This window comes from Mchenga conophoros, linkage group LG15, assembly GCF_057382185.1.
Source record: "Mchenga conophoros isolate Kocher_MC1m ecotype Shallow Benthic linkage group LG15, M_conophoros_male_GT1.1, whole genome shotgun sequence".
Classification (NCBI taxonomy): Eukaryota; Metazoa; Chordata; class Actinopteri; order Cichliformes; family Cichlidae; genus Mchenga; species Mchenga conophoros.
The window spans coordinates 32215552-32243175 of NC_140540.1; the positions used below are offsets into that span (position 1 = coordinate 32215552).

At 39.7% G+C, this 27624-nt stretch overlaps 1 protein-coding gene and 1 long non-coding RNA gene across 2 annotated transcripts; one reads left to right on the forward strand and one right to left on the reverse strand.

The window, feature by feature from the left end:
• The first annotated feature begins 8977 nt into the window (after positions 1 to 8977).
• On the forward strand, positions 8978 to 10800 carry LOC146558664 (uncharacterized). The gene is made up of 3 exons (XR_014888718.1): positions 8978 to 9203; positions 9340 to 9407; positions 9918 to 10800. It is a non-coding gene; the product is annotated as an uncharacterized LOC146558664 (long non-coding RNA).
• Positions 10801 to 13504: 2704 nt separating this feature from the next.
• Positions 13505 to 18556, reverse strand: LOC146558665 (uncharacterized). Its single transcript, XM_085247769.1, has 11 exons — positions 18341 to 18556; positions 16673 to 16851; positions 16484 to 16577; positions 15719 to 16075; positions 15506 to 15623; positions 15340 to 15431; positions 15124 to 15238; positions 14652 to 14753; positions 14283 to 14450; positions 14002 to 14157; positions 13505 to 13767 (listed from the first exon to the last, which is right to left on the reverse strand). The coding sequence occupies exons 1-11, from the start codon at positions 18521 to 18523 to the stop codon at positions 13553 to 13555; spliced, it is 1779 nt and encodes a 592-aa protein (XP_085103895.1). The 5' UTR covers positions 18524 to 18556; the 3' UTR covers positions 13505 to 13552.
• Positions 18557 to 27624: the final 9068 nt, after the last annotated feature.

Here is a 27624-nt window from a genome sequence, read left to right on the forward strand (position 1 = left end):
TCTACAACTGTTTTTAGTTGTAGATGATAAAGGATTCAGAAAGTTTATTCATGCAGTGAATCCTATGTATGCAACTCCAAGCAGGAAAACACTCCCCAGGGCTCACAAAATCACTAGCCCGACGTCCTGGGGCTAGCGATTTTTCCAGTCGGTCTACCAAAATCTATCTCTGCCCTGCCCGTCGGGCTATCGTAGGAATGAAAAATATATGTCAATGCTTTTGCATTCTTTCGGAAATGTAGCTGGGTAATTATGTCATTGGCATCGGTGAGCCACTGTCAATATATTTTTTGCTCTCATTTTGCAATCGTGCGAACTGTGTATAGAGAGCGACAGTACTGATTGGTGAGTGACGATAATTTGCGCACCGATTCCTCTGACATCGTCTTATCAATCGTTAGCTTACTATGCAAACATGACAAGTGAAATCTCCCGCAGCAAGCTTAAACATGTGAGAGGTTGATCGCACAGAGGATCGCTGAGTGCGTGTGTAAAAGCAGCAGGATATATATTTTAGTTCTGCTGAGCCAAATAAGACAGGTCAGGGTGAAGAAGGGACAGCCAAAGAAAAGCTTACCACAAAACGGAAAAGTTATGACAAATCAGACTATAAGGCAAAAAGAAAGTGCAGCTTTATGGTTTCATGGACAAAAGAATTTCTGTGGCTGCAATATGACAAGCTACAGGGAGTGCAGAATTATTAGGCAAGTTGTATTTTTGAGGAATAATTTTATTATTGAACAACAATGTTCTCAATGAACCCGAAAAACTCATTAATATCAAAGCTGAATGTTTTTGGAAGTAGTTTTTAGTTTGTTTTTAGTTTTAGCTATTTTAGGGGGATATCTGTGTGTGCAGGTGACTATTACTGTGCATAATTATTAGGCAACTTAACAAAAAACAAATATATACCCATTTCAATTATTTATTTTTACCAGTGAAACCAATATAACATCTCCACATTCACAAATATACATTTCTGACATTCAAAAACAAAACAAAAACAAATCAGCGACCAATATAGCCACCTTTCTTTGCAAGGACACTCAAAAGCCTGCCATCCATGGATTCTGTCAGTGTTTTGATCTGTTCACCATCAACATTGCGTGCAGCAGCAACCACAGCCTCCCTGACACTGTTCAGAGAGGTGTACTGTTTTCCCTCCTTGTAAATCTCACATTTGATGATGGACCACAGGTTCTCAATGGGGTTCAGATCAGGTGAACAAGGTGGCCATGTCATTAGTTTTTCTTCTTTTATACCCTTTCTTGCCAGCCACGCTGTGGAGTACTTGGACGCGTGTGATGGAGCATTGTCCTGCATGAAAGTCATGTTTTTCTTGAAGGATGCAGACTTCTTCCTGTACCACTGCTTGAAGAAGGTGTCTTCCAGAAACTGGCAGTAGGACTGGGAGTTGAGCTTGACTCCATCCTCAACCCGAAAAGGCCCCACAAGCTCATCTTTGATGATACCAGCCCAAACCAGTACTCCACCTCCACCTTGCTGGCATCTGAGCCGGACTGGAGCTCTCTGCCTTTTACCAATCCAGCCACGGGCCCATCCATCTGGCCCATCAAGACTCACTCTCATTTCATCAGTCCATAAAACCTTAGAAAAACCAGTCTTGAGATATTTCTTGGCCCAGTCTTGACATTTCAGCTTGTGTGTCTTGTTCAGTGGTGGTCGTCTTTCAGTCTTTCTTACCTTGGCCATGTCTCTGAGTATTGCACACCTTGTGCTTTTGGGCACTCCAGTGATGTTGCAGCTCTGAAATAAGGCCAAACTGGTGGCAAGTGGCATCTTGGCAGCTGCACGCTTGACTTTTCTCAGTTCATGGGCAGTTATTTTGCGCCTTGGTTTTTCCACACGCTTCTTGCGACCCTGTTGACTATTTTGAATTAAACGCTTGATTGTTCGATGATCACGCTTTAGAAGCTTTGCAATTTTGAGACTGCTGCATCCCTCTGCAAGATATCTCACTATTTTTGACTTTTCTGAGTCTGTCAAGTCCTTCTTTTGACCCATTTTGCCAAAGGAAAGGAAGTTGCCTAATAATTATGCACACCTGATATAGGGTGTTGATGTCATTAGACCACACCCCTTCTCATTACAGAGATGCACATCACCTAATATGCTTAATTGGTAGTAGGCTTTCGAGCCTATACAGCTTGGAATAAGACAACATGCATGAAGAGGATGATGTGGGCAAAATACTCATTTGCCTAATAATTCTGCACTCCCTGTATATCACCAGGGGTGCACATAAGTGTTCTGCAGGTGCGCATTCGCTGTCAAAATAAAAAACGCGCACAAGATAAGAAGATGCAACGCGTGTTTGTGTACATAGGATTATTGGAGGAGGACAGACATTTGCTTAGAACTCTTAAAGATGTCGAAGAAGCAAGCTCCTTTAAGCAATTACTTTGGTTTTCCTCCACCTCCAAAGAAATGTCAGAAGGAGTCTGAACCACAAAAGAAGCGCGTATTCTCGGAAAAATGGTTGCAGGAGGTGAGCTGGCTTCAAACAAATGATGAACGCACAGAGATTTGGTGCGGAATGTGCAATGAAAATCCCACTCTAGCGGACAAAAACACTGCCTTTTATATGGACGCAAACACGCGTTGCAACTTCTTATCTTGGGTGCATTTTTTATTTTGACAGCGAATGCGCACCTGCGGACCACTTATGTGCACCCGTGTAAATAACATAATGTTCTGCCGGGTGTGTTGTTGGTTTTCCCTCGATTTCTGAGTCGACAAGCGACTTTGTTACTGGGACCAGTAATTTTAAGAAAGGCCCCCATTAGAACCCATGAGAAATGCAAGAAATGCATTATTGCTCAGTCTGCAATATCTTTCCCAGAACAAACACCAATTGCAAATAACATACTAAAAATAAACCTGAAAAATCTGTTTAGAACAGCGTACTATGTTGCAAAGAGTGAACTACCACTGGCAAAATTTTTTGCAAACTTCAAAAAGCAAATGTCCTAGATCTTGGTTCAACTTGCCTCTTACCCGTGACTTCAGTGGAAATTTCAAATTCAGGATCTGACACAGACTGATTCATGTCCTACACAGTTCTTACAAGTTCATAGAAATTTCTGTTCAATTAGAACCAAGTATTTGAGTTGATGATTGTAATTTTCATACAATGTTGTAATTTGTGTTTCAACAATTTTTTGATTAATGTTTTGTTTCCTTTACAATATTATACATTAAAGTATAATATTGTAAAGGAAACAAAACAGGAAACAAAACATCAATCAAAAAATTGCTCTCTTTTTTATTCGGGCTACTTAAATTTATTTTGGGCTACCAAATACTGAAGAGTCCCTGCCCGAAGGGCTACCAGGGATTGTGAAATTTTGCGAGCCCTGCTCCCAAAAAATCATCCCAATTAATTTATATTGTATTGTGTTGTGGTTTGCAGTGTTTTGTGTTATTTCACTTTAAATTTGTTTAAAAGGAAAAAGCTGAAAATTTAAATAGTTAAAAGTTGAAATGTAAATTGTTGGTTTGCAGTGTTTTATAGTTTATTTATTACATTTTATGTGGAGTGAATAAATAAAAGTATATTTACAGTGGCCCCTTGAGACAAAACACGTACAAACTCCGAAGCACAACAGAAGTGCTCCAGGATGCTAGGGGCAGTGTCGAGCTTTTGTTACCTAGTGGCTACAAAAGGTACCAACGACAGGATTTGGTGTGTAGTAGTCAGAGATGGGCAGTAACGCGTTACTTGTAATGCGTTACTGTAATCCGATTACTTTTTTCAAGTAACGAGTAAAGTAAGGGATTACTATTGCAAAAACGGTAATTAGATTACCGTTACTTTCCCGTAGGAACGCTGCGTTACTGCGTTACTAAAACCGTGATTTTTTTGCGAGACTGTCTCATGACAGTGACGTAAGCGAGTGCGCCATTCATGACAACAGCTGTGTGCAGATCAACAGTGGATCATATATCGAGTGCGGGAGAGAGTATGGGCGTGCAGCGTTTAAAGCGTGGAAGTACTGACCTTACTTTAAGTTTGATTCCATAAAAGGTGACAAAAACATTAGCGTCCATTAGCGTTGTGCATGGGAAGAAAACTTCTTTTTACAGCGAAAAAACCCCCCTAAACTTCCAAGCAAGCACCGAGTGCGCTTTGACGTAATGGGAAATTCACAGAGAAACTCGCGGATTCTTCAACTGACCGCAGCACACCTGCACCAGGGTAAACCTTTGCCTACGCTACTCCTGCTTTACAGGTGAAAATAGAGTAACAGGACCGCTAGTCTTTGACTTTATTTATTTTCTGCTGTGTTTTACTTTCATCTATTTGAAAGAGTGAGTGTAAACACACCAAAAAAATATATTTTATGTGCTGGAATGTGCAGAAAATAGGTTTAAATATTAAACAAATTTCTTCCAGTCAGAGAATGTTGCATATAATTAAATGTTTGCTTGATGCATAAAGTTAAAAGATTAAAACTAATAAAACAAGTTTGAAAAAGGGACTTTTCCATTTCATTACATTTTGTATGATGGATTATACAGGGAGTGCAGAATTATTAAGCAACGTCCTTTCTTTTTGCAAAATGGGTCAAAAGAAGGACTTGACAGGCTCAGAAAAGTAAAAAACAGTGAGATATCTTGCAGAGGGATGCAGCAGTCTCAAAATTGCAAAGCTTCTGAAGCGTGATCATCGAACAATCAAGCGTTTAATTCAAAATAGTCAACAGGGTCGCAAGAAGCGTGTGGAAAAACCAAGGCGCAAAATAACTGCCCATGAACTGAGAAAAGTCAAGCGTGCAGCTGCCAAGATGCCACTTGCCACCAGTTTGGCCATATTTCAGAGCTGCAACATCACTGGAGTGCCCAAGAGCACAAGGTGTGCAATACTCAGAGACATGGCCAAGGTAAGAAAGGCTGAAAGACGACCACCACTGAACAAGACACACAAGCTGAAACGTCAAGACTGGGCCAAGAAATATCTCAAGACTGATTTTTCTAAGGTTTTATGGACTGATGAAATGAGAGTGAGTCTTGATGGGCCAGATGGATGGGCCCGTGGCTGGATTGGTAAAGGGCAGAGAGCTCCAGTCCGACTCAGACGCCAGCAAGGTGGAGGTGGAGTACTGGTTTGGGCTGGTATCATCAAAGATGAGCTTGTGGGGCCTTTTCAGGTTGAGGATGGAGTCAAGCTCAACTCCCAGTCCTACTGCCAGTTTCTGGAACACACCTTCTTCAAGCAGTGGTACAGGAAGAAGTCTGCATCCTTCAAGAAAAACATGATTTTCACGCAGGACAATGCTCCATCACATGCGTCCAAGTACTCCACAGCGTGGCTGGCAAGAAAGGGTATAAAAGAAGAAAAACTAATGACATGGCCACCTTGTTCACCTGATCTGAACCCCATTGAGAACCTGTGGTCCATCATCAAATGTGAGATTTCAACCCGTTCTCACTCCCAACGCGTAAAATAATGACGATTTGTCACGTCCCTTAACTTCTCATGCTGACGCCTAAGGTACCCTTCCACGTTTTTATGTGACGCTGTGGGTTGTCAATTCATTCCAATATGAACCCGCTCGCGGCGATCAGAGACGCTTCGAGCAGAGGCTCCAGCCATCCATTTACTCCAATAATAACCCCGTCACGGCGAAACATGACGCCGTGAAGCACAATCTAACTGGAGAACCGGGGGACCCTCTCCGCGAACGGGTTTTTCTCCCTAATTTAATGCTTTCTTTTAATGACATCGTTAACATTTCTCAACAAAAACACGAAAGTATCACTGATAATTCAACAATAAAATCGCTTCATGTTGTGGCCATCACACAGTGTTTTCCAAACTGATTCACGATCTGAAAGTGCGCAGATTTAACGTACATAATCCTTCGTTAGGTTTATTATTTTCATTTCACACGTAAAACACATTTATAGATTCATTCACCACTCCTGCTAGTTTTGGATGCGCTCGGCTCCAACCAATCAGACCAATTTACGCAGACGCACTAATCCCGTAACTGCACACTACCCATAATCCTCAACCGCCGTCGCTATGGAAATGAAGATAACAACAGCTTGGTGCTACCCATTATTCCTTTATTTACTCTAAAATAATAACCAGCGATAATACGAAATTAAACTGGCCCAGTGTTTAATTATGTAATTAAAAAATGCAAATTGTAGTATTTTATTTTTTACAAATTGCAATATTTATCTACAGCGCGCCTTTAGCGACACGTCAACAGATCTTAAGCAAGGCGATTGGATGGTTTTTACTGCAATGCATCTTGGGAGTCGTAGTAAATGTATCTTTCAACTCACGGTCCTGCAGCGAAGTTTTCGACTGGACACGAGGCAGATCCTAGCTAAGTAAGTTGTGATAAACTGTGGGTAATTTGCATGTTCACTGAAATATTAATTTCAGTGATATTAAACTGATATTAAACTTGAAATGTTTTCACAGAGCAGTCTGTGTACCAAGAGAACTACTTCTGCAAAAGTTTATTTAAATTTTTTTGTGATGTATTCTCATGTGTAAGACACTTGCTTGGCCACCCAGCTAATGTTAGTACTGCTCTATTTTAGCAATGTATCTTTTCTGTAATCAATTCAGGGTTTTTTTTAACCCTATTCACGTAATTAACTCAATATTAATGACTTTAATCTCGTAATTGATTTTTTTTTCTAAATATGGTGTAATACTGCCTCGTAATATAAGTTATTTCTTTGGTCATAAATTATTTTTGTAATCGTTTCACCAAAACAGACCTGAAATAATCCCTACATGTTCCATTTTCATTTGCAGAAATGACAAAGCCAAAAACCAAACCATGCCCTTCCTGTCAGGCCCCAAACACCTGCAACAGGAAGACATGCAGTGGATGCCTGGGCAGCCTGAACCTAAAGGAGGGATTGAACAAAAAAACAAGAACAGTTTAAAAACAGTAACTGGGCTGCCTCTGTTAAAAAAAACAGAAATGCGAGCAGGGTGGTTAATTCAGCCCAGTTGTCAGTAAGTTTAAAAGTTCTGATCTAATAAGTGGTTGGTCTGGTAGACAATTCTTTATTAATCACAGTTGTCAATGTTTTCTTGTATATCATGAAGTAAGAAACTAACAAGACATGTATATACACATAAAATATTAATTTATAAAAGAGCATAAATAAAAAAGTTATTCACATCAGAATAACATCATCACACTAAAGACATCCAACTAGAAAAAACTTGTTAAAAACTATTTTTATTCAAGCTACTTCTGATTTTTAATTTAATCGACTATTAACTGAGAGACAAAACATTTCAAGATGGATTTTATCATACATTTACAGGTTTGGTCACCATAAATACTTTTTAACTATCGACAACAATAAAACAACAAAGATGTGAAACTTAAAGGTTTGTTATACATCAATTTGCTTACATGAAAGACTGGCTGCATGTTTTTCTTTGTTGTTCTTGCAGGTTTCAAAGCTACATGCCCTGGGCTACCAACCAATTCTGTTTCTTGGACAGTTTGACCGTAAGGGCCGTATAGTAGGGGACGTGATCACTCAGATCGAACCAGCGGAAGGTGCTGCACGTGACATCCTCATGAAGATGAGTAAGCTTTATGAACACCTTCTGAGAAGTAAGATATGCTTTGTCCATTATCTGTAACCAGGTGTCCTTATCAGGTAGCCTATCCTAGCTGTCTTTGGGTGATACTCATGGTACACCCTAGATAAGAAGGCAGATCATCACGGGGTACATAGAGACAAACAAGATGGTGAGGATGAGGATAGTTAACAGTCACCAGCTATTCTGTTCTACTCTACTCTATTCTGTTCTATTCTATTATTCAGCCAAGGTTCAGACCAGTAACCTTCTTGCTGTGAGGTGACAGCTGCCCTACATGTCCTGTTGCTAACATGAAAATAGTGTTATATCTGCCTTATTACCGCCCCATGTGTCGGTCACATCACCAAAGCTAGCCATACTGAACCTCTGGTGTTACCCACCTGAACAATTTTGTATGTGTGTGTGTATAGTATGGTCTTTCACACTCATGTATATACAAATGTAATTTTAAAAATCTTCACGAAAACCAGACCTGATAATTCTCTTCGAGACTTTCTAGTATAACAAATGTTATATAATGTTACCAATATGAACACCAATATTCTTAAATAACTTATATACTTCTTAAGAGGTTACCTGATTACCTCCCTGAGGTAGTTAGCATCACCACTGTACAAAACTCCTAAGTCACAGTACTAGCTTGAAGTGTCAAATGTTATTCACTACAAAGTCAGGAAAGTAGTGTCATCAGAGGAAAAAGTCATTATCTATCTGGATTTATAGTCACACTCATTAATTTTTTAATGTACAATGTAGAAAAGCACTACAGATGTCACACTACCCTAGAGGGCACTTGTACTGAATTATTTGGGTCAGTGAGTGTGCGAGATGACTTATTTGATGCCAATATTTACCAGTTGTATCTTTAGTAAAAACTTAACTGAAAACATGCAAATCACTACTTATTATGTGTTTATGTGTACTGTACATTTTTTCAACCCATTTGAATGAATGTTTAATATTTAAAATTTTTCAGAATTACAAGCTTCACCTCCTGCTAAAAGTTCTACACCAGTAGCTGGACCATCCTCTGCTGACAGTGTCGATGCTGGACCAGTCCCAGACCCAGAGGCTCTAAACGAGGAATTTATTCTTCATTTAGAGCCTGTACCAACATCTTCCCTCTGTCAGCCTCCTGCATCCTCCTCTTCATCTCTGCTTCCTCCTGCATCCTCCTCTCCATCTCTGCTTCCTCCTGCATCCTCCTCTCCATCTCTGCTTCCTCCTGCATATTCCTCTCTGTCTCTGCTTCCTCCTGCATCCTCCTCTCCATCTCTGCTTCCTCCTGCATCCTCCTCTCCATCTCTGCTTCCTCCTGCATCCTCCTCTCCATCTCTGCTTCCTCCTGCATCCTCCTCTTCATCTCTGCTTTCTCCTGCATCCTCCTCTCCATCTCTGCTTCATCCTGCATCCTCCTCTCCATCTCTGCTTCCTCCTGCATCCTCCTCTCCATCTCTGCTTCCTCCTGCATCCTCCTCTTCATCTCTGCTTTCTCCTGCATCCTCCTCTCCATCTCCACATCCTGCATCTCCCTCAATTTCTACGGTGTACACCTCGGATGTCCCAAACAAAAAAAGGACAAGGAAAGGTTAGACGTTATGGTATTGTAAATGTATGAAACACATGACATGTTCGTTAAGTTTGTTAAGATTTCTTTTTCTTAATTTTTGCATTTTTTCCAGTTTTACAGAACTCATGTAAATATTTCATTTGTTATTTTTCAGAATGCCGAAAACACCGTACACAGAAGATTTTCAAATATGAAGAGATAGTAGACAGGAGAGTTGTAAATGTAAGTAATTTAGCCTGCTGTTGTGCAGATTTGTTTGCGTCTTTGGACTTCCCGGATTTGAACTGTGCCTGACTGAATATCCATAAGCTTTTGTATTTGATGAATCTACACTAATTCAGCCACTGAGTCAGGATTTCACTCCAAATAGGACATTAAATAAGAACAGACCACCTGATACGACCTGGTCATGCTGCCTTCCTGATGTTTACGTTCTTTAAAGTCCTCCTGACATCATGCTCAGAAGGAGTGATTGATGTGGAGGTGCTCCTTCCCATTCAGTAACATCTGCTTCAGTTAGTTTTGCTTGTGAGCCACAATGTAAGCAGTGTTGCTTTGCTGACATGCACTCGATGCTGGCAGTACAAGCATTGTAGTGGTTCTTATGTTTTTGTAAACTAATTGTATAATATATTGAGCCATTCAATAGTACACAAATGTTTATAAGCTCCTTTTTGTATGCAACTTGCATGTCTTTCTTAATTAATTGTTTGTTTATATCATGTTTTTCAGGAAAAAGAAGAAGTTAAAGTCAAGTGGAAGCCTTGCTCAACATGGTATGTAGTAACAACTTTGTTGGACGGGAACAGACATTCATATTGTTGATAAATAGTTATCAACTCAATTTGAATTCATGTATTTGGACTAAAGTAAATTGGGAGATTTTAGCTATCGAGCTCCTCTTCTGTGAGGAGCTTGATAGCTGTCCACCTCCAAAGTCCATTATGAGTTTTGGAGGTGGACATGGTCAACACTTTTAAGAGTAGGCATAAGACTTTACTTCTTTATAGAGCTTATAGTTAGGGCTGGTTCAGCTCAGCCCTTAGTTATGCTGTAATAGGACCAGACTGCTGGGGGTTAGTGTCCCCCCCCCTCTCTCTCTGTCTCTTTCAGGGTTATGCAGGCTCAGTATTGGTTGAAGATGCAGTCACGTCTCCTTTTACTGAAAACTCTCCCCCTCTCCCTCACCACCATCTGTAAACATACATGTCTCAGTAATGCAGTTCATGCATGTTACTAACTAAACTTCTTCCCTGGAGTTTCTGTGCTCTCTCATCCAGCAGGTTCCAATGGATCGTGGCTGCTGCTGTGGTCCTGCTTGACATCTACTACATATATTAATACTCTCTGACTTGATTTGATTAATTTATATTACAATGAAGGTGTTTAAAGCATGACATGAATATAGAAGATATTTCATCCTAAAAAATTGTCATATGTCACAACCTAAATTGTCCTATTTTGTGTGTGGTTGTCGTTGTTGTTTGTTATGTTTTTCTCCTGACAGTGGCAAAGTGTGGGATGACACATGGGAACCTGCGCAGTTTTACACACAGTAAACCAGGCACCACAGGTCGCAGAGATCGCACAGTTCACAGCTTGTAGTTCAGCATAAAAGTTCAAAATAAAATATTTACTATACATTTCAACCAGTGTCAGTCTCTGTTTCACTCTCTAATTGTGGCTTAAGTACCTAACATATTCATGAATCTGATCAATCAATAATATCTTCCCTGCACTCGACATCTCATAGTTTTACATATCAGCCAACATTATTGTCTACATCCTCATAAATATAGAAGTGACTTGCTTATTATAACATATTACAAGGTAAAGTAATACTGCACTGCACGTATAGTAAGTAACACCTACTGTGTATGGGAGCCTAAAGCAAAGTTAACTGCACCAGTACCAGCTTCAGAACATATTGTATATTATATGTTTCTACCTTTTTGTAATATGTCATGTTTAGATGCAGTGACAATTGCACATTTGGAGTTGTGGTCATATGTGGTCTTTATATACAGGGTATTAAAAAAAATTGACATTTTTTTGCTATTTTTCTTGTTTGTTTGCACAATATTATTGTGTACATATTACATATGTAACATTATTGTTAATATTATTATTAGATATCAAAGATACAATTTGATTGAGGGTTTTCCTGTCATAATTTCAATAAAAATGCAATTACACACGTAAACAATAGGATCAAAATAAACTTTTAAAAAGTCTGTTGATCAAATGCTGATTTTCAAAACATTCTAGAGGAAAACAGAGATAAAATAATCTGAACAGTAACAGTGATTGTGGATGATGATGGAGGCTTCAATGGATTATTCTGTTTCAATCAATAGGTTTGTATCTATGACAATAATTTGATAAGTTTAACAGGTTGGTTTAGGCCTGGCAATACAGCAAATATTCACAAACTTTTGTTTTTGAAGAATGTTTATCTTTTTTGGGATGAAGCTATCTGGCAAAATGAGACAACCCTTTTAACCTAATCTTTATGTCTTTTTTGTGGCTATGATACTGGATTTTGGTTTGATGCATATGCAGGTTACAGCTGGGGAATGGCAGTATGTTGTGGATTGATTTGGCATGTTCAACCACTGTTACACCAAACTCTCTCACTTATAACATGATAAAGGCCTCTTACTCAGTGTCATGGATTTTCTATACTTTTGGGGACACAGGGCCAAAGTCTGAGGCAATAAGTCAGATCAAAGAAGGCAATGATTCTAAAATGGGAGTTTACTTATGTCATTATATATATCCAGGAATATGTGCCAGAGGATAGTTGTCATGAAATCAATATTAAATCAAAGTATTCCTTAATTACCACAGCTGACACGAGTTCTCCATAGCTGCCTGCTGTCTCAGGATCTGTCTCCAAAAAGGACCAGGGAGCGCTAACATGTTATGTTCTAAACTGATGAAGAAAATGCACATTAAACATAGTATAAACTTACTGAGTGAAGTAATGTCAAGAGGATTCCTTTAGCTCCTATTGGGTTGGTTCCTTGATCAATGCAATACAGAATCATTAATCTGGTTTTATGTAATGTCCTCAAAACATGTCAAAATGAGGCTCACTAGTCTGTGTGGCCTCCACATGCCTGTATGACCTCCCTACAACACCTGGGCATGCTCCTGATGAAGTGGCAGATGCTCTCCTGATGGATCTCCTCCCAGACTCCAGGACTAAAGCATCTGCCCACTCCTGGACATTTGTGGTGCAGTTGGTGGATGGAGCGAGACATAATGTCCCAGATGTCCTCAATTGGATTCAGTTCTGGGGAATGGGCGGGCCAGTCCACAGCATCAATGCCTTCGTCTTGCAGGAACTGCTGACACACTCCAGCCACATGAGGTCTAGGATTGTCTTGCATTAGGAGGAACCCGGGGCCAACCGCACCAGCATATGGTCTCACAAGGGGTCTGAGGATCTCATCTCAGTACCTAATGGCAGTCAGGCTACCTCTGCCGAACACATGGAGGGCTGTGCAGCTCCCCAAAGAAATGCCACCCCACACTAAAACTGACCCACTGCCAAACTCATGCTGGAGGATGTTGCAGGAAGCAGAAGGTTCTCCACGGCGTCTCCAGACTGTCACAAGTGCTCAGTGTGAACCTGCTTTCATCTGTGAGGAGCACAGGGCGCCAGTGGCAAAGTTGCCAATCTTTGTGTTGTCTGGCAAATGCCAAACATACGGCACTGTGTTGGGCTGTAAGCACAACCCCACCTGTGGACGTCGGGCCCTCATACCACCCTCATGGAGTCCATTTCTGACCGTTTGAGCAGACGTGCACATTTGTGGCCTGCTGGAGGTCATTTTGCACAGCTCTGGCCTTTCTTTCCTACCCCACAGTACCTTCCCTTACCATTTGTTTCCTACTCTTTTACTTCTTCTTTGATGACGGTTGTCTTTCTAGATAAGCAATTTCATTTGCTCTGGGGCGAGTCAATGGCTCGGGTGCATTCTGGGACTGTCAGTTCACCAGTGTGCTGGCATGCTTCTTAACAAACACACCACTACAGCAAACATCTCAGTTGTACTTGTTGATTTCTTCGACAAAACACTGAACAAAAAATTTACTTGTGAGTGTGCTGCCTGGTGCTTTTAAATTTTGTGATTATTTGAGCAGCCCAGAAAGCATCCCATAAATTAAATTATGTTATCGTATCTGAACATGTACACTAGTCATTAAATTAGATGGGAAATAATGATTCAGGGTAAACAACTGCACCAAGGAAATTCCATTTTTCTTCTCAAAATGTAAAATGTCTGTTGAAAAATCACATTGAACAGAGATGTGATTAACTTTTTATTTTACCAAACATAACATCAATGATGACACAATCAGTCTTCATCAGAAGTGCTCAAATCACTCTCAGTGGCATCGTCTGGAATGTCCTCCTCCTCCTCCGAGTCCATTTCCAGGAGTGGTTGGTGGCTGAGGATTCTCTTGTACACGTCCTTTACTTTGAGCATTTCAGCTTTCAGTTCACTTTGTTTTTTTAAAACCAGGCTACAGAGTCCCTTCTGTGCATCCTCCGACATGCCAACAAAGGAGGCTGTAAAAAGAACAAAACAAATAAATATGAGAAAAGTAAAAAAAACAAACAACAAAAAAACATCACCTCATAAACACAAGGAATTAGGATGCTGTAATTAAACATTTTTTTAAAAGGGAGAAGGCAGTGTTAGCTAGCAATCTAGATATAGGTAAAAGATCCAGTAAGACTTTAGCATCTGCTCTTATTTTCAATCGATTCATCAAAAAATTAATAAATAAATAAAGTGCTTACAGTCTGAGGAGATTGTCCCCAACACCACAGAACGCATTCGCAACACTGTCCAGTGATGCCGCATCTCCCTGCAAAGGATCATCTCCTCCTCTCTCAGGCGCCTCACAGCCATCACCTTCTCAAAGACCTTTCTCTTTGTCCGGAGGTCAGCAGCAGCTACAGTTTAACAACATCAGATGGGAAAACATAGCAGCATATTATGATTCAAGAACAAAACATTCAACTACTGCTCAGATACTGGGAGCTTGTTTAAAAAGGATATTTATAAATCAAGAGCTTACGTTCACTTGTGCTCTGCCAGGGCCAAATATCGGTCTGCATGAGGGCATCACTGGATACGATTTGCTTTGTTGGTTCAGCGAGCTTGTTGTAGTCGTCAACAGCAGCCGTCAAGCGTTTCTTCTCAACTAAGATGACCTTGCGAATTCTGTGTCGCCTCTTGTTGCTATCTGTAAATAATCGTAAAAAATTCACACCTTCACATAATGTATATAGTTTCATTTTAATCTACACTCATCAATTTGTTTGCTAGAACAAATCACATCCAGCTTAAACAAACCTGGATCTGATTTGATTCTGTTTACAAAGTAGCTGCACAAGCTGTACAAACTGAGCATCAAACGGTCCGTTTCAAAGAAACTGGGACGTACCATTTTGTCTGTAAAGACTTTGTGTTCGCACTCTGATGATGACGACAAGCTCCTCTATTCGTGCCTGCAACGCTCCAAGGCTGCCATCAGTTTGATCACTTTCTAAGTGAGAGGAATATTAATCAGAATACAGGATGAGTAACAGTCACCAAACTACAGTGGACTCTGTAATCACTGACTTGATGACATTCATTATAAGACATCTGGAGCCTTCATGTGCTGCTATCTCATGATAATCATGAGATAACAAGTATGCTGGTGTTCAGGTTTATAAAACCAACTAGTACGACATCATTTCAACCCAGGTTCTATCCAATTTGATGAAACGCAACAACTCTGCCATAAATTTGCTTTTCCAAGGCTTATTTTTCATTGTTTGTTGACACTGTCAGAAAGATCTTAACTCTAAGTTCTTTAATGAGGCCATGGTGGGTCCTATTGTTATACATGAGTGCATTATATTGAGACTCACCTTCAGCCCATTTCTGCACATCGGCCACCCATTGCTGCAGTGTGTCGTCATCCACACCCAGCTCATTTCTGGTCGCATTCAGGCTCTCCACTTGTTCTCTAAGGATCCTTATGATCTAAGAATGCATTCATAAATGTCATTCATATTGACATTAAAAGAGTACTGGTGTTTTCCCCCCATTACCACACACATTAAAATGGGTGTTGAAAAAATGACCTTTAGATATCGCTGGCTCAAAGTGCGGCCCAGTTGTTCCACTTTCCTTTTGTTCCACCCCAAAGCCAGGAGGGTCAGCATGTCTGTTCGCCCTGCATTTCAGTTAGTATACAAATTAGAATTAATGAGCAGGAGACTGAGTGGAATCTCAGACACGGACACACACCTGCTTTAGACATGTACTTCGTTGTGATGGCCGCCCTAGACAGGAAACTGTTTACTTGTTCCACCTCTTCTCCAACTGTTGAACCGGCCCCATCCTGAAACGCACCTCCCCATTTGATCTATAGAAAGGAGGTCACAATACATGACTGCTGAATTCATTCAACCTTATAACAAAATGTCTCAAACTAATCCAAAACTACAAGCTGCAGTATACCTCGCATTTCCAAGTGTGAGCCTTTGCATGCATGACGGAGAGAAAAGGACGCATTGACAAGAGGTTCCTCAGCTCAGGGCACTGCTGAGCCACCTTGGTTAAATAGGGGAAATATTTACAGGCCACATCGGAGCAAAGGAACGTAATATGTCCTGGGATGCTAGCTGCCAACTTCCTCTGGAGAAAAAGGGGGTAAGCAAAGATCTCCCCTCGAAACATGTTCAATGCAGCTAAGAGGACTCCGTGGCGACAAACAGCTATTTCCATGCCCTCCTCATCCAACTTCCCAGTGGACTTTTTGGACGACTCCTTTGCTGCAGTCCAAGATGAAGATCCGCACAACCCTTTCCCCGGGACCTATACACTCAAAGATTTTAACATAAAAGACATGACATGATTAAGCCCTATCAGGGACAAACTTTTTAAAACAAATGCATAACAATTAGCTGAATTAGCCTCGAGTCACACAAGACCTCAGATCTCCCCAGGACAGCACTGATAACACAAAATAAAAATCATGTTGTTTTTTTTAAATACACATGGTGACAAAATTAAGTAAACATTAAGATAAAGTAAAGTAAATAGTATTACGACAACACCAAGAGAAAAATAAAAAAAATATCGACCCATCCATACATCTACACACACACACACACACACACACACACACACACACACACACACGTATGTGTATATGGTTACGGCATTAACGTCATTTTAACAAGATTAACGCTAACAGCACTAATATATATATGTGTATCTTACATGATTTGTGTGTCTCTGGATGTATTTCACAAACTCAGCAACTTCCTCATCTTTTTCAATGAAGACACCTTCAAAGTTCCCCTGCTCTGAAGTGCTGAACGAACACAGTGACAGTTGTTTGAAAAGAAACATTAAAATACATTTTTCTACAAATCCATATTTGACTTATGTACACAATGCATAACGTACCTTGCATTAGACTGAAAGCGATAAAGCTTGCGGTTTCCATCAACTGAGACGGCAAGCATGTCTGGAGTGCAGGCAGGGCAGCTAAAGCATGGCTCCTTGCACATCCTGTCCACCTCAAACTTTACAGCACTCCACTCCAAGAAACTTTTACTGAAGGCATCAGCTGATATTCGGCCATTCTTTTACATAGAGGACATACAACAGAATATTCAAGGACAGTCATCATAAACATTGATTTGCACAATTTCCTTAAACTTAGCAAATTTAGAAACTAGAGATGGACCGATCCGATATTACGTATCGGTATCGGTCCGATACTGACCTAAATTACTGGATCGGATATCGGAGAAAAATAAAAAATGTAATCCGATCCATTAAATATCACGAAAGCACCTCACAAAACTTGCAACACACCGTAACTCACCTCAGGTTAGCACGTCGGAGCAGTATACATCACGTGATAGAGCGGCTGTGGCATGCGGGACCTGTCGGTGGTCTGGATAGCATTTGGAGCTTCGCTAGCAACCCGGCATTTCATCTCCGACAAAGTTATCCCGAGAGAAGTAAAGCAAGTGTGTAAGTCCATCTCTGAATGTTTGTAAAGCATTCCTGCGTTAAGCTTAACAAACGATATATGGAGCGACTGCCTCTTCTTGCTGCTACTTCAATCATGAAACTGCTTAACGATCAGCTGATCGGCTTTTCTGTCGCGAGTCCGTGTCTCTAGTTTGCTTTTGGCCCACTTTGCACCAGAAAGAGGAAACCAGCGGCTGAACAACAGCAGCACGTTTAAGCTTGATCAGCTGTTGTTAGAATTTATTTAATATTACTTTCTACACCAGGATCTTTTTCTACATAGCTGACGGCTGGTAACTGTGCAGGGGCGGATCTAGCAAAGTTTAGCCAGGGGGGCCGATAGGGCATTAACAGGGAAAAGGGGGCACAAAGACATACTTTTCTTTCTTATTCTCATTTAAAATGTCTAGCTTTTAATAAATAATTATCTGACAGCCAAAGTTTTAATTTGATGCAAAATGAATAGAAGTCCATTACTGTATATAGTAACTATTAAGTCTAATATATATACCCTAGTAAGCTATACTACTTTTTCCTTTGGGAAGGTACCATCTGTGCAGTCTGCAATTTTGTTGAAGAAAGATGTTGAATCTATTTAATATTTCTTGAAAAATAATTGATTTCTGTGCATTTTTTTTCACACTGCATCAAATTAAGGTTGATTACGGCGATTAAGCATCATGAGGTGGAGCGTGAGGGGTGGTTCCCTATTTTTTATTTATTTATTTTTGTTGTTGCTGGGAGTTGGAACCCTATTAGTTAGGTTGCTTAATATTTATGCTAAGTACTCTTTAAAATACCAGAATAGGGAGGATGGTGTAGGTTTAAGTTTATTAGATTGATCAGTATTGCTGTACTATGAAATATTTTTTTTTGCATACAGGTATAACAGAATAGCTTTAGTGTAGTTGTTGTTTTAAACTTGAGTATGAACTTATACAAAATGCAGCAAGATATTTAAAAAACAGTTTTGTTGATTAAAAAACACCATATCGGATTCATATCGGTATCGGCAGATATCCAAATTTATGATATCGGTATCGGTATCGGACATAAAAAAGTGGTATCGTGCCATCTCTATTAGAAACTCACCCTTCCAAAATGGGCTGTTCGTTCATCCAGCATTTTGACAAATGCCTTAAGTGACATCCCTGGTGCAGCCTTCTTAATGTCATAGAAAGACTGAAAGACATCCATTGAAAACAGGGTGCAGAAATTTAAGGTGCCAGGCCAATATCCACTACCCAGGATGTCCTTAACTGAGGGGGACCACATTAGGCCACAGCTGGTGCAGCTCACCACTGGCAGTGCAAGGTTATAACGCCCTGTAGAAAGGATAAGGATAAATTCAGTCATGGCTCAAAGCATTCATTTTTTTCATGTTGTTTTCAAATCGGTCTGGTAAATCCAAATGACCTTTGACAGGTGCCCACATATACTGCGGGCCGAGGGTAATTAAAACCAAGATAGCAATGCACAATTTGCAATAAAACCTCCAAACACATCTATTGTGTATGTAGTGTGTGACAAAAGGGCAACTTACCATTTATGGTTACAAGAGCCACAATTGCGCCGGGTGAAACCTCAACGTTACCTGCTGGGCAGTCACACACATGGTCTGGCCTTTGCACAGGCAACAGCCGAACTAACATTAAAACACACAATATATATAAAAAGAATTAGAAATTAACTGATACACAATAAATATACAATAACAGCACCCACTCATACTCATACATAGCAAGAAATGCATAAGACTTAAAAACTGTACCTGTTGGCTTGTGAAACTCTGATGAAGGCTGCAAAAACCCTCCTGTTACTGCCTCTCTGTTGTGCAGGACAAAGCGTGTGTGAACTGCAATATCACAGTCAGCACAAAGGAATGGAAGAGGCAGGCAGTCCAGACACCTCACAACTACTTGTTTGCCACACTGACACACACGGTGTGACTGTGGATCCAGAGTAGCTAACATATTGTCTATAAGACAAGGCCTGGCCTCTTTCCACTTTTGCGAGGACACCATATTTCTGATCGCCCAGTGAGTAGCAGCTGACTCAGACGACGTCTCACAAGTCATGGCTGCGTCCTCTTCTCCATCCTCCAACAACTGAAGGAGCTCCTGACGAAGCACCTCAGTTCCATACACTAACAGAAAAAAAATAAAGAAAGGAAGAAACTCTGAAAAACACTCTAGGCAGTATGTTTCTTAGGACTCCACAAAAGCCCTGCATAACTCAACTATAACAACAAATATAAAAGTAAACAGAAATCACAATATATACAAGAAGGTAAAGTACCTTTTGTTGGGTTGACACTGGCAACATAACTAGGTTCTTCACGTGGACATTGATGCTGCTCTCTGGACAGGGGGGGGGGGGAATGAAGAATATTTACTTACTGAAATTCTTTGGTGAAAACAAGTTGTGAGATAAAATCAATGGTTGTGTGAACACTGACCACGTGGCATGCAACTAGTACTTCGACTGGTTGATGGTCTTTGAGGAATAAAAGCTCCCTGTCTGTCACGTTTTCAAATAACATAACATTTACTCCGTACAAAATATTAGACAAGCGTGTTCCCTCTTTAACAACTGTTTCCACTAAAAATGTTACCTGCATATCTTGAAGGAGTTCGTCAGCAGCCTGAAGCTCTTCCTCCAGCTCGGGATCCTCTGAATCACTCATTTTCAAGCTAAAGAGGAAAGAGATTTTTGCAGAACTCAGTGACATAAACACATAACTAACGCAATTCAAATGATTTTCAGTCTTGGCGCTCCGGTTAATGTTAGCAATTAACGTTAGCATCATCAGTTTGTAAAGAGCTAGCAGAACTCTTAGCGCAAAAACTGCTTTACGCACCATGTGAGGGTATTTTGCAGCACACAAGTCCTTTAACGTTTGTAATAGATTTAATCCATCATCGTTGGATTAAATGGCTAATGCTGCAGTAGACACGTGTAGTCGTTACCTATCAAGCATGCTGACGGTAGCTGTAGCCATTTTTAAATACATTACACCGTTTCCGAGATCAGTCACCTCTGTTTGTTTGAAGCTTTTATGAAAAAACAAACTTTGAAACACACATCAAGGTATTACTTTAAATATATGTATTTTTTACATACCTGCATTAGAATCAATCAGTTCCGCCTCATTTTCTTATTCTTATAAATGGGTCTCTCCATTCTCCCATCAGCCTTTGCTTACACAGGTTGCGTCTGATTGGCTGGAGCCGAGCGCATCCAAAACTAACAGGAGTGGTGAATGAATCTATAAATGTGTTTTACGTGTGAAATGAAAATAATAAACCTAACAAAGGATTATGTACGTTAAATCTGCACACTTTCAGATCGTGAATCAGTTTGGAAAACACTGTGTGATGGCCACAACATGAAGCGATTTTATTGTTGAATTATCAGTGATACTTTCGTGTTTTTGTTGAGAAATGTTAACGATGTCATTAAAAGAAAGCATTAAATTAGGGAGAAAAACCCGTTCGCGGAGAGGGTCCCCGGTTCTCCAGTTAGATTGTGCTTCACGGCGTCATGTTTCGCCGTGACGGGGTTATTATTGGAGTAAATGGATGGCTGGAGCCTCTGCTCGAAGCGTCTCTGATCGCCGCAAGCGGGTTCATATTGGAATGAATTGACAACCCACAGCGTCACATAAAAACGTGGAAGGGTACCTTAGGCGTCAGCATGAGAAGTTAAGGGACGTGACAAATCGTCATTATTTTACGCGTCGGGAGTGAGAACGGGTTGGAGATTTACAAGGAGGGAAAACAGTACACCTCTCTGAACAGTGTCTGGGAGGCTGTGGTTGCTGCTGCACGCAATGTTGATGGTGAACAGATCAAAACACTGACAGAATCCATGGATGGCAGGCTTTTGAGTGTCCTTGCAAAGAAAGGTGGCTATATTGGTCGCTGATTTGTTTTTGTTTTGTTTTTGAATGTCAGAAATGTATATTTGTGAATGTGGAGATGTTATATTGGTTTCACTGGTAAAAATAAATAATTGAAATGGGTATATATTTGTTTTTTGTTAAGTTGCCTAATAATTATGCACAGTAATAGTCACCTGCACACACAGATATCCCCCTAAAACAGCTAAAACTAAAAACAAACTAAAAACTACTTCCAAAAACATTCAGCTTTGATATTAATGAGTTTTTCGGGTTCATTGAGAACATGGTTGTTGTTCAATAATAAAATTATTCCTCAAAAATACAACTTGCCTAATAATTCTGCACTCCCTGTATGTAGAAAAAGTAGAATTGGGCTGAAAGATCTGTCGCTTTATCACCTATTCAGGTTGTAAATCGTGTTTTTAAAAAGTAACTAAGTAATTAATTACTTTTGAAAATAAGTAATCAGTAAAGTAACGGGATTACTTTTTTGGGGAAGTAATCAGTAATTAGTTACTGATAACTTTTTTCAAGTAACTTGACCAACACTGGTAGTAGTAACAGGTAAATGAGGATTTTTTTTTAAATTATTTGAATATACCCATATGGAAAAGATATATATAAATCTTATAAAGTTTGTGTCTGTCTTGTGTGAAACTTGTATGAAAAGCATATAAGAGTGAAAACAGATATAAGATCCCTTGAAAAATTATATAATGAAACTTGTATGTTTTGGATACTTACTAAAACAATGTATGAAAGTAATGAGAAAGTGGCCACTTTCATATGGGTATATATGAGTGTTTGTGTATAAATACACAAACAATAGACATATACTTTCAATTGTGTAATTTAAGTGATCTAGGTAGCTCTGTTTTGGAAGTTCAGTTAACGCTGGCAATGTGTTTTGGAGTTTGTATGTGCTTTGTCTCTAGGGGCCACCGTATATATTTATATATAAACATATATAAATAAAACCACCCTTTTTTTACATTAGTAATTTCTTTTGTGCATATTTTTATATTGTTGTTGATAATAAATTAACTAAAGCGACAAGTGAGCCGAGCCGAAAGTGCTGGTTCTCTAAAAAGAGCCGGAATTCCTATCACTAATTCCTGTCATAGGGTCAAGAAGAAGGATACACTATGGACAGGTCACCAGTCTATCACTTGGCCAACACACAGAAAACAGATAATCCTTCATGCTCACATTCATATCTCCCGACCTCCTTGGACCTTCTTGCTTTGACTTGATACTGTTAACCAGCGTACTATCTTGCTGCCCCTACTTTATTTTTACCTTTTGGAAATAGTTTCATCCCTTTGGGTAAAATAAAAATAATTTCAAATATTTCTCTTGTGTTGTGAATGTCTCATGAGCTCAGTCACTCTCGTAGCTGAACAGTGGCTGTAAAAAGGATCATAAACAATTGTGAATTATTGAGACAGATGTGCATTATCCAGTTTTGTAAGCCATCCTCAGCAGAAATATGGACAGCAATTTTAATATTAACGCAAATAGCTCTCTTGTAATTTTGCTCCCTGAAAATGTGCCCACTGACGGTGTTTCGGAACTTTGGGTAAAAAAGCAGCACCAAAGTTACTGAAACTTCCTCACCGCTACTGATACTACCCACCTCTAAGCACAGTACTTCATTCCCCACCCATTCAAGAATCACATTAACGTAGAGGAAGGCTGTTTTATTGCTTTTAGCTTTTCAATTAGGGTTGGATAATTTGTGTCCACCTCTTTTAGATTAGATTTTAAATGAGAAACATTGTGTGCCATTAATTATCACCATTCACATTTGTGGATAAAACTATTTGATGTCTTGCTGAAAAAGGAAAACAAAGTGGTAAAGAATGTCGAGAGATGGAAAGCTGATCAACAGCATAGTGGAGCGCTAGGTGGTGGACAGGCTAAGTGATTAGCGCAGTAACGGTGAGAAGAGCTATGACAGTGACAGGCCTTCAGAGAGTACACTGCTGGGCCCAGCAGTGCGTCTGTCAGACTATCTGACACCCCGACGTTTTCCATGCCAAGCTCAGATGTGGTTGCACATGTGTTTGGATGTGACCTGAGGGGATGTTGGTGAACTACAGATGACATTTGTTCCTTTATCCAGCACTCAGCACCCCTTCTTCCCATCCAGATGAGAAGCAAACACTGCACTCCCACTCAGTTCTAAAAGTGGGTCAGTCTATGCAGCTTCTGCTGCTGCTGCAGTTTGCAGCAGGATGTGCTTCTGCAGCAAAATGCACCTGAGATAATGCAGACAGGTATACAAGCAGACTCTCTACTCGTTATACATATTTATAATGTGTGTTTTTGGATCAAAATCTAGAAAGGACTTAACTGGAAATGAGTAGAGGAAAAAGCTAATGAAACTTTATGAGTTAACTTCTGTTATTACTTTCTCCAAACCATCACATGTCTTTTAGACTCCATTCCTACAAGACAGTTTGAGTCATACCGTTAATTAATGCTTCAATATTAAATATGATGAATGCAGCTTCAGAACTCATCACTGTACAGAAACAACATTGGAAAAAGTCACAAATAAGGTTTTTAAGGCCTCTAACAGTGGACAAATCTCTGTACTTGTCTTGCTAGACTTCTGTGCAGCATTTAATTCTGTTGACTATATTATTTTTAAACCATTTTTACCAATCCTGCAGTTTAACCAATTAGTTAAACTTCAGAAATGTCTTAAAGACATTTCCTGCCTCTAAATTTAGAAACATGGTGCCTAACCAGATACTTGTGCTCCAGTAACACTGTGAGCCAATCTGGGTGAGCACCTCCTATTACCAGTAGTGATGTGCGGATCAATACTGAAATATCGATTCCTCCGATACCAGTCATTTATGTTCTGGAATCGATTCTCACATTAAAATATCGATATTTTAGTAATTTAGGGTAAATTTGTAGTTTATCATTAACAGGAACACAGTGGAAAGAAACTATGTCATTCGGATTGTCTACATTGGAATGAACTACTTCCTCTTCCACCTTTCATAGTCATGTGCAAAATACGGCTGTATAAATGTGTCGCAGCCCCTTGGCATGCGCACTCACAACAATGGCTGAGCGTAATTGGAGTCATGTGCTGACGTAGTTTACATCCACAAACAGCCGAGACGTGGTTTGCAATACATGTGGCAAGAAAGTGAGGTGTTGTGGCAACACCACTAACCTTGTCAAACATCTCAGAGTAAATCATATCACAGAAAATGACAAGTGTATGTTGAGGTGAACTGAAGAGGAGGAGTGGACAGGGACAGGTGCTGCTAGGGCGAGACAGACGTCTCTCACGGAGTCCTTTAGTGCTGCAGGCAGGCAACATGCTCAAATATATGATGAATTCTGCATTATTAAGTGATGAGAACAAGTAATCTGATGTCCTGTAACCATTATGATGCTACAATTTGAGATACAATAAAAGATACTTTGTACAAAAACTTATTTTATTTATTGTATTGTATCAGATCAGTATCATTGATACCACCCTGAATTTCACTTGGTATCGGATCGGAAAGGAAATCAGTGGTATCGCACATCACTAATTACCAATTGCTCTATTTGTGCTGCCAGTCATTCATGGAGTGCCATTAGTTTCTTCTTCCATAGGTGTGGATCATGTCACTTCTTGCTCCTGTCCAGCTCTTAATTCCAAAGACTAGTGGTCGGACACCTGCTTTTGTCAAGTTGACTGGGTCCTTTTCTGGGAGATTGTTTGTTTACATGCATCCTTGAGCTCATACTGTTTCTGAGTATGCATTGTTTCTAAGATTACTGGGGAAGAGGCATATGTGATTCTTTTTAGAGATATTGGGATGGTGGCTAGAGCTGTGTTCATGTCTTGTAAGCAACTCTTCTGATGAGACTTCTTCAGTGAACCGGTTGAGATGCATTCTTTTTTTTACCAGGTGCAATCTTTCAGAATATTTTTTAATCATTTTATTGATGAGTCCCAATATATCCAGGAAATGTGGTTATTGGTTATGGTTATGAGGCATGACAAGTTGACCACTTTAGAATGAATGTAACTACACTGCTTAGTTTAGTTTAGATTAGGGTTTTGTTGGTTGTTTGTTTGTTTTTGTAAATAATTACATTGTGTACTGTATTATAGCAGTTACACTTTTTGGCTGAAATTATACTTTTTCAACTTTATATTTAAGCTTGTAACAGACATTTATGCAATATAATAAAGTAAATGGAGAATAAACACAAAGAATGTATGCTTAAATTCAAAGAGAATTAGAATAGTTTTCTTCAATCTTTAGCACAGGTTCTCTCCTGTGAAATGCAACTTTAACAAAAAAACCTATATACTAATAGGTAAGTATACACTAATATATTAGTGCTGTCAAACAATTACAATTTTTAATCAGATTCATCACAGGGTTACTGTGGATTAATCACAATTAAAAATAATTCAAAAATTATATCAATCACATTTTATTTAGCATGAGCAAACAGACTCGGAAAAAAGGGAAAATATACGCACTTAACATGCTTATTGAACATTATGGTAAGAACAAATCAGCTAAGTAAAGCAAAACAAAAGTCCATCATTACTTTAAGAACTGAAAGTCATTCAGTCCAGAAAATTGCTAAAACTTTGAAGTACAGGTGCAAAAACCATCAAGCGCCACGACAAGATTGCTCACATGAGGACCGCCCCAGGAAAGGAAGACCAAGACTTACCTCTGCTGCTGAGGATAAATTCATCCAAGTCACAAGTATGGAATCAGAACGATGCCACCTTGAAACGAAACCGAAAAATGGATTGAAACCGAAAAAAAATATTGTAACTGAAATAAATGTACTGAAAAATCTTGTATTGAAACCGAAAAAAAATTGATAGTGAAAAACAATTAATTGAAACTGTAATTTTTTTGTTTTCGCTTACAATTTTTTTTTTTCGGTTTCAAACCATTTTTCAGTTTCAATCTGCTGGCACTGTTTTGGCGTCCGGGGGCGCGCTGGGGGGCGGGGTTTCCGCATACATTATAGAGGCCACTAGTGCTGACCAAGCTGCCATCTTTCTCTCTTCCCGTCTTTCAATGGCTGCTTCAATTTCAGCTTGAACCTCCAAACCGCAAGTAAGTAATCATTTTTTGTCATCTTTTCTTGCTGTCCCACATTAGTTTAGTTTTTTTAGCTACATCTGGTGAAGTTGTGGTAAAATGCTGGTATTAGCCTATTCGTCGTAGCAAGCTAGCCTGAAGCTAATATTTGCTAAATTTAGGGACACCCGTGTCTCTTCAGGAGTTGGAGGCCGGTGTTCTAGGAGCGGATCTCAGGATCTCAACAGGCAGTGTTGGGCAGTAACATAATACATGCACCGGCGTTACGTATTTAAAATACAAAATATGAGTAAATGTATCCGTTACAATTACTGTTCAATAGGTGATATTGAGAATACAGTTAGTTTGTTGAAATAAATGGATTACATGGCGGTATTTACCTGTTTCATATGTTAGGCTATGGTCTCTCTATTTTTTGGTAATTCCACGCCGGTGGAAACCCAAACAAAACACACAATAAGAGCCTCTAAAAATTATTATACAAAAATGATTTAATATGAAGGCAATAGCAGAGTGTTACAGGCATCGCCCTAAACAATGTAGCCTCATGGGCAGTGTAGTCCGTGCTGCAGGGAGAATGGACTGCCATACCCGTTATGTGTCTGTGAGCGAGGAGGGAGAAAAAGGAAAAGTACGAGCTGTCACGGAGCAGAAACGGGAGCTGGAAGCATGTAAATATAATAATAACCACTAAAGCCAAAAAGAGTGCCTGACGAGCCCAGCTGTAAGTAAGCTGTTAAGACTCGACTGTACACTGTGTTCGTGTTTTCCTCCGAAACAATAAGCAGCCTTTCAACGCCTCTCTCTGTCTCTCGCTAGCAAACTTGACCCAGACAACAAAGTAAAGCTAGTTTTCAGCTATGAGCCCGACACGAACTGGACGTATTAGCCAGAGGTCCCTTTACTACGGTTCGGAGCCGCTGACCTGTTTTATATACGCGCTGAATAGTTTTCTATACGAGATCGCTGCAGCCTTACCTAATGTCCACCTACTGTTACTCATTTATATTAAGATTTTAACATCTAGTTGGTGTTGGTATGGCAAGTAGCCTTCAGTAATAGTAATAAATCACACAGCAATAGCACATTCATGTAGTTGTAAAGTATTCAGAATACATTACTTCTATAATCTTTGGTGGAATACATTTTAAAATTAACCTTCCCAACACTGTCAACAGGTTAGCACCTCATACCACAGTGCATCAAAGCAGTCTCATGAGCGCTGGGAAGGAGGAGCCCAGAGTCCAAAACAGACAGTGCAGGAGATGACAAGGTTAGTAATTGTATGGTGAAAATTATACTTTGTTATCTTGATTGGCAAAAGAAAAGTAAATACAAAATCTGCTTCTCACATATAGGGCATTTCCAAAACTTCA

Excerpts from the sequence above, each read along its gene's own strand:
- LOC146558665 (XM_085247769.1), bottom strand. The coding sequence starts at position 18,523 with ATGTGGTCCCCCTCAGTTAAGGACATCCTGGGTAGTGGATATTGGCCT. Across the intron at positions 15,239-15,339 it reads TGAGCCAGCGATATCTAAAG|ATCATAAGGATCCTTAGAGA; the intron begins GTCATTTTTTCA and ends ATGCATTCTTAG. Across the intron at positions 14,754-15,123 it reads TGTGCAGAAATGGGCTGAAG|AAAGTGATCAAACTGATGGC; the intron begins GTGAGTCTCAAT and ends CCTCTCACTTAG.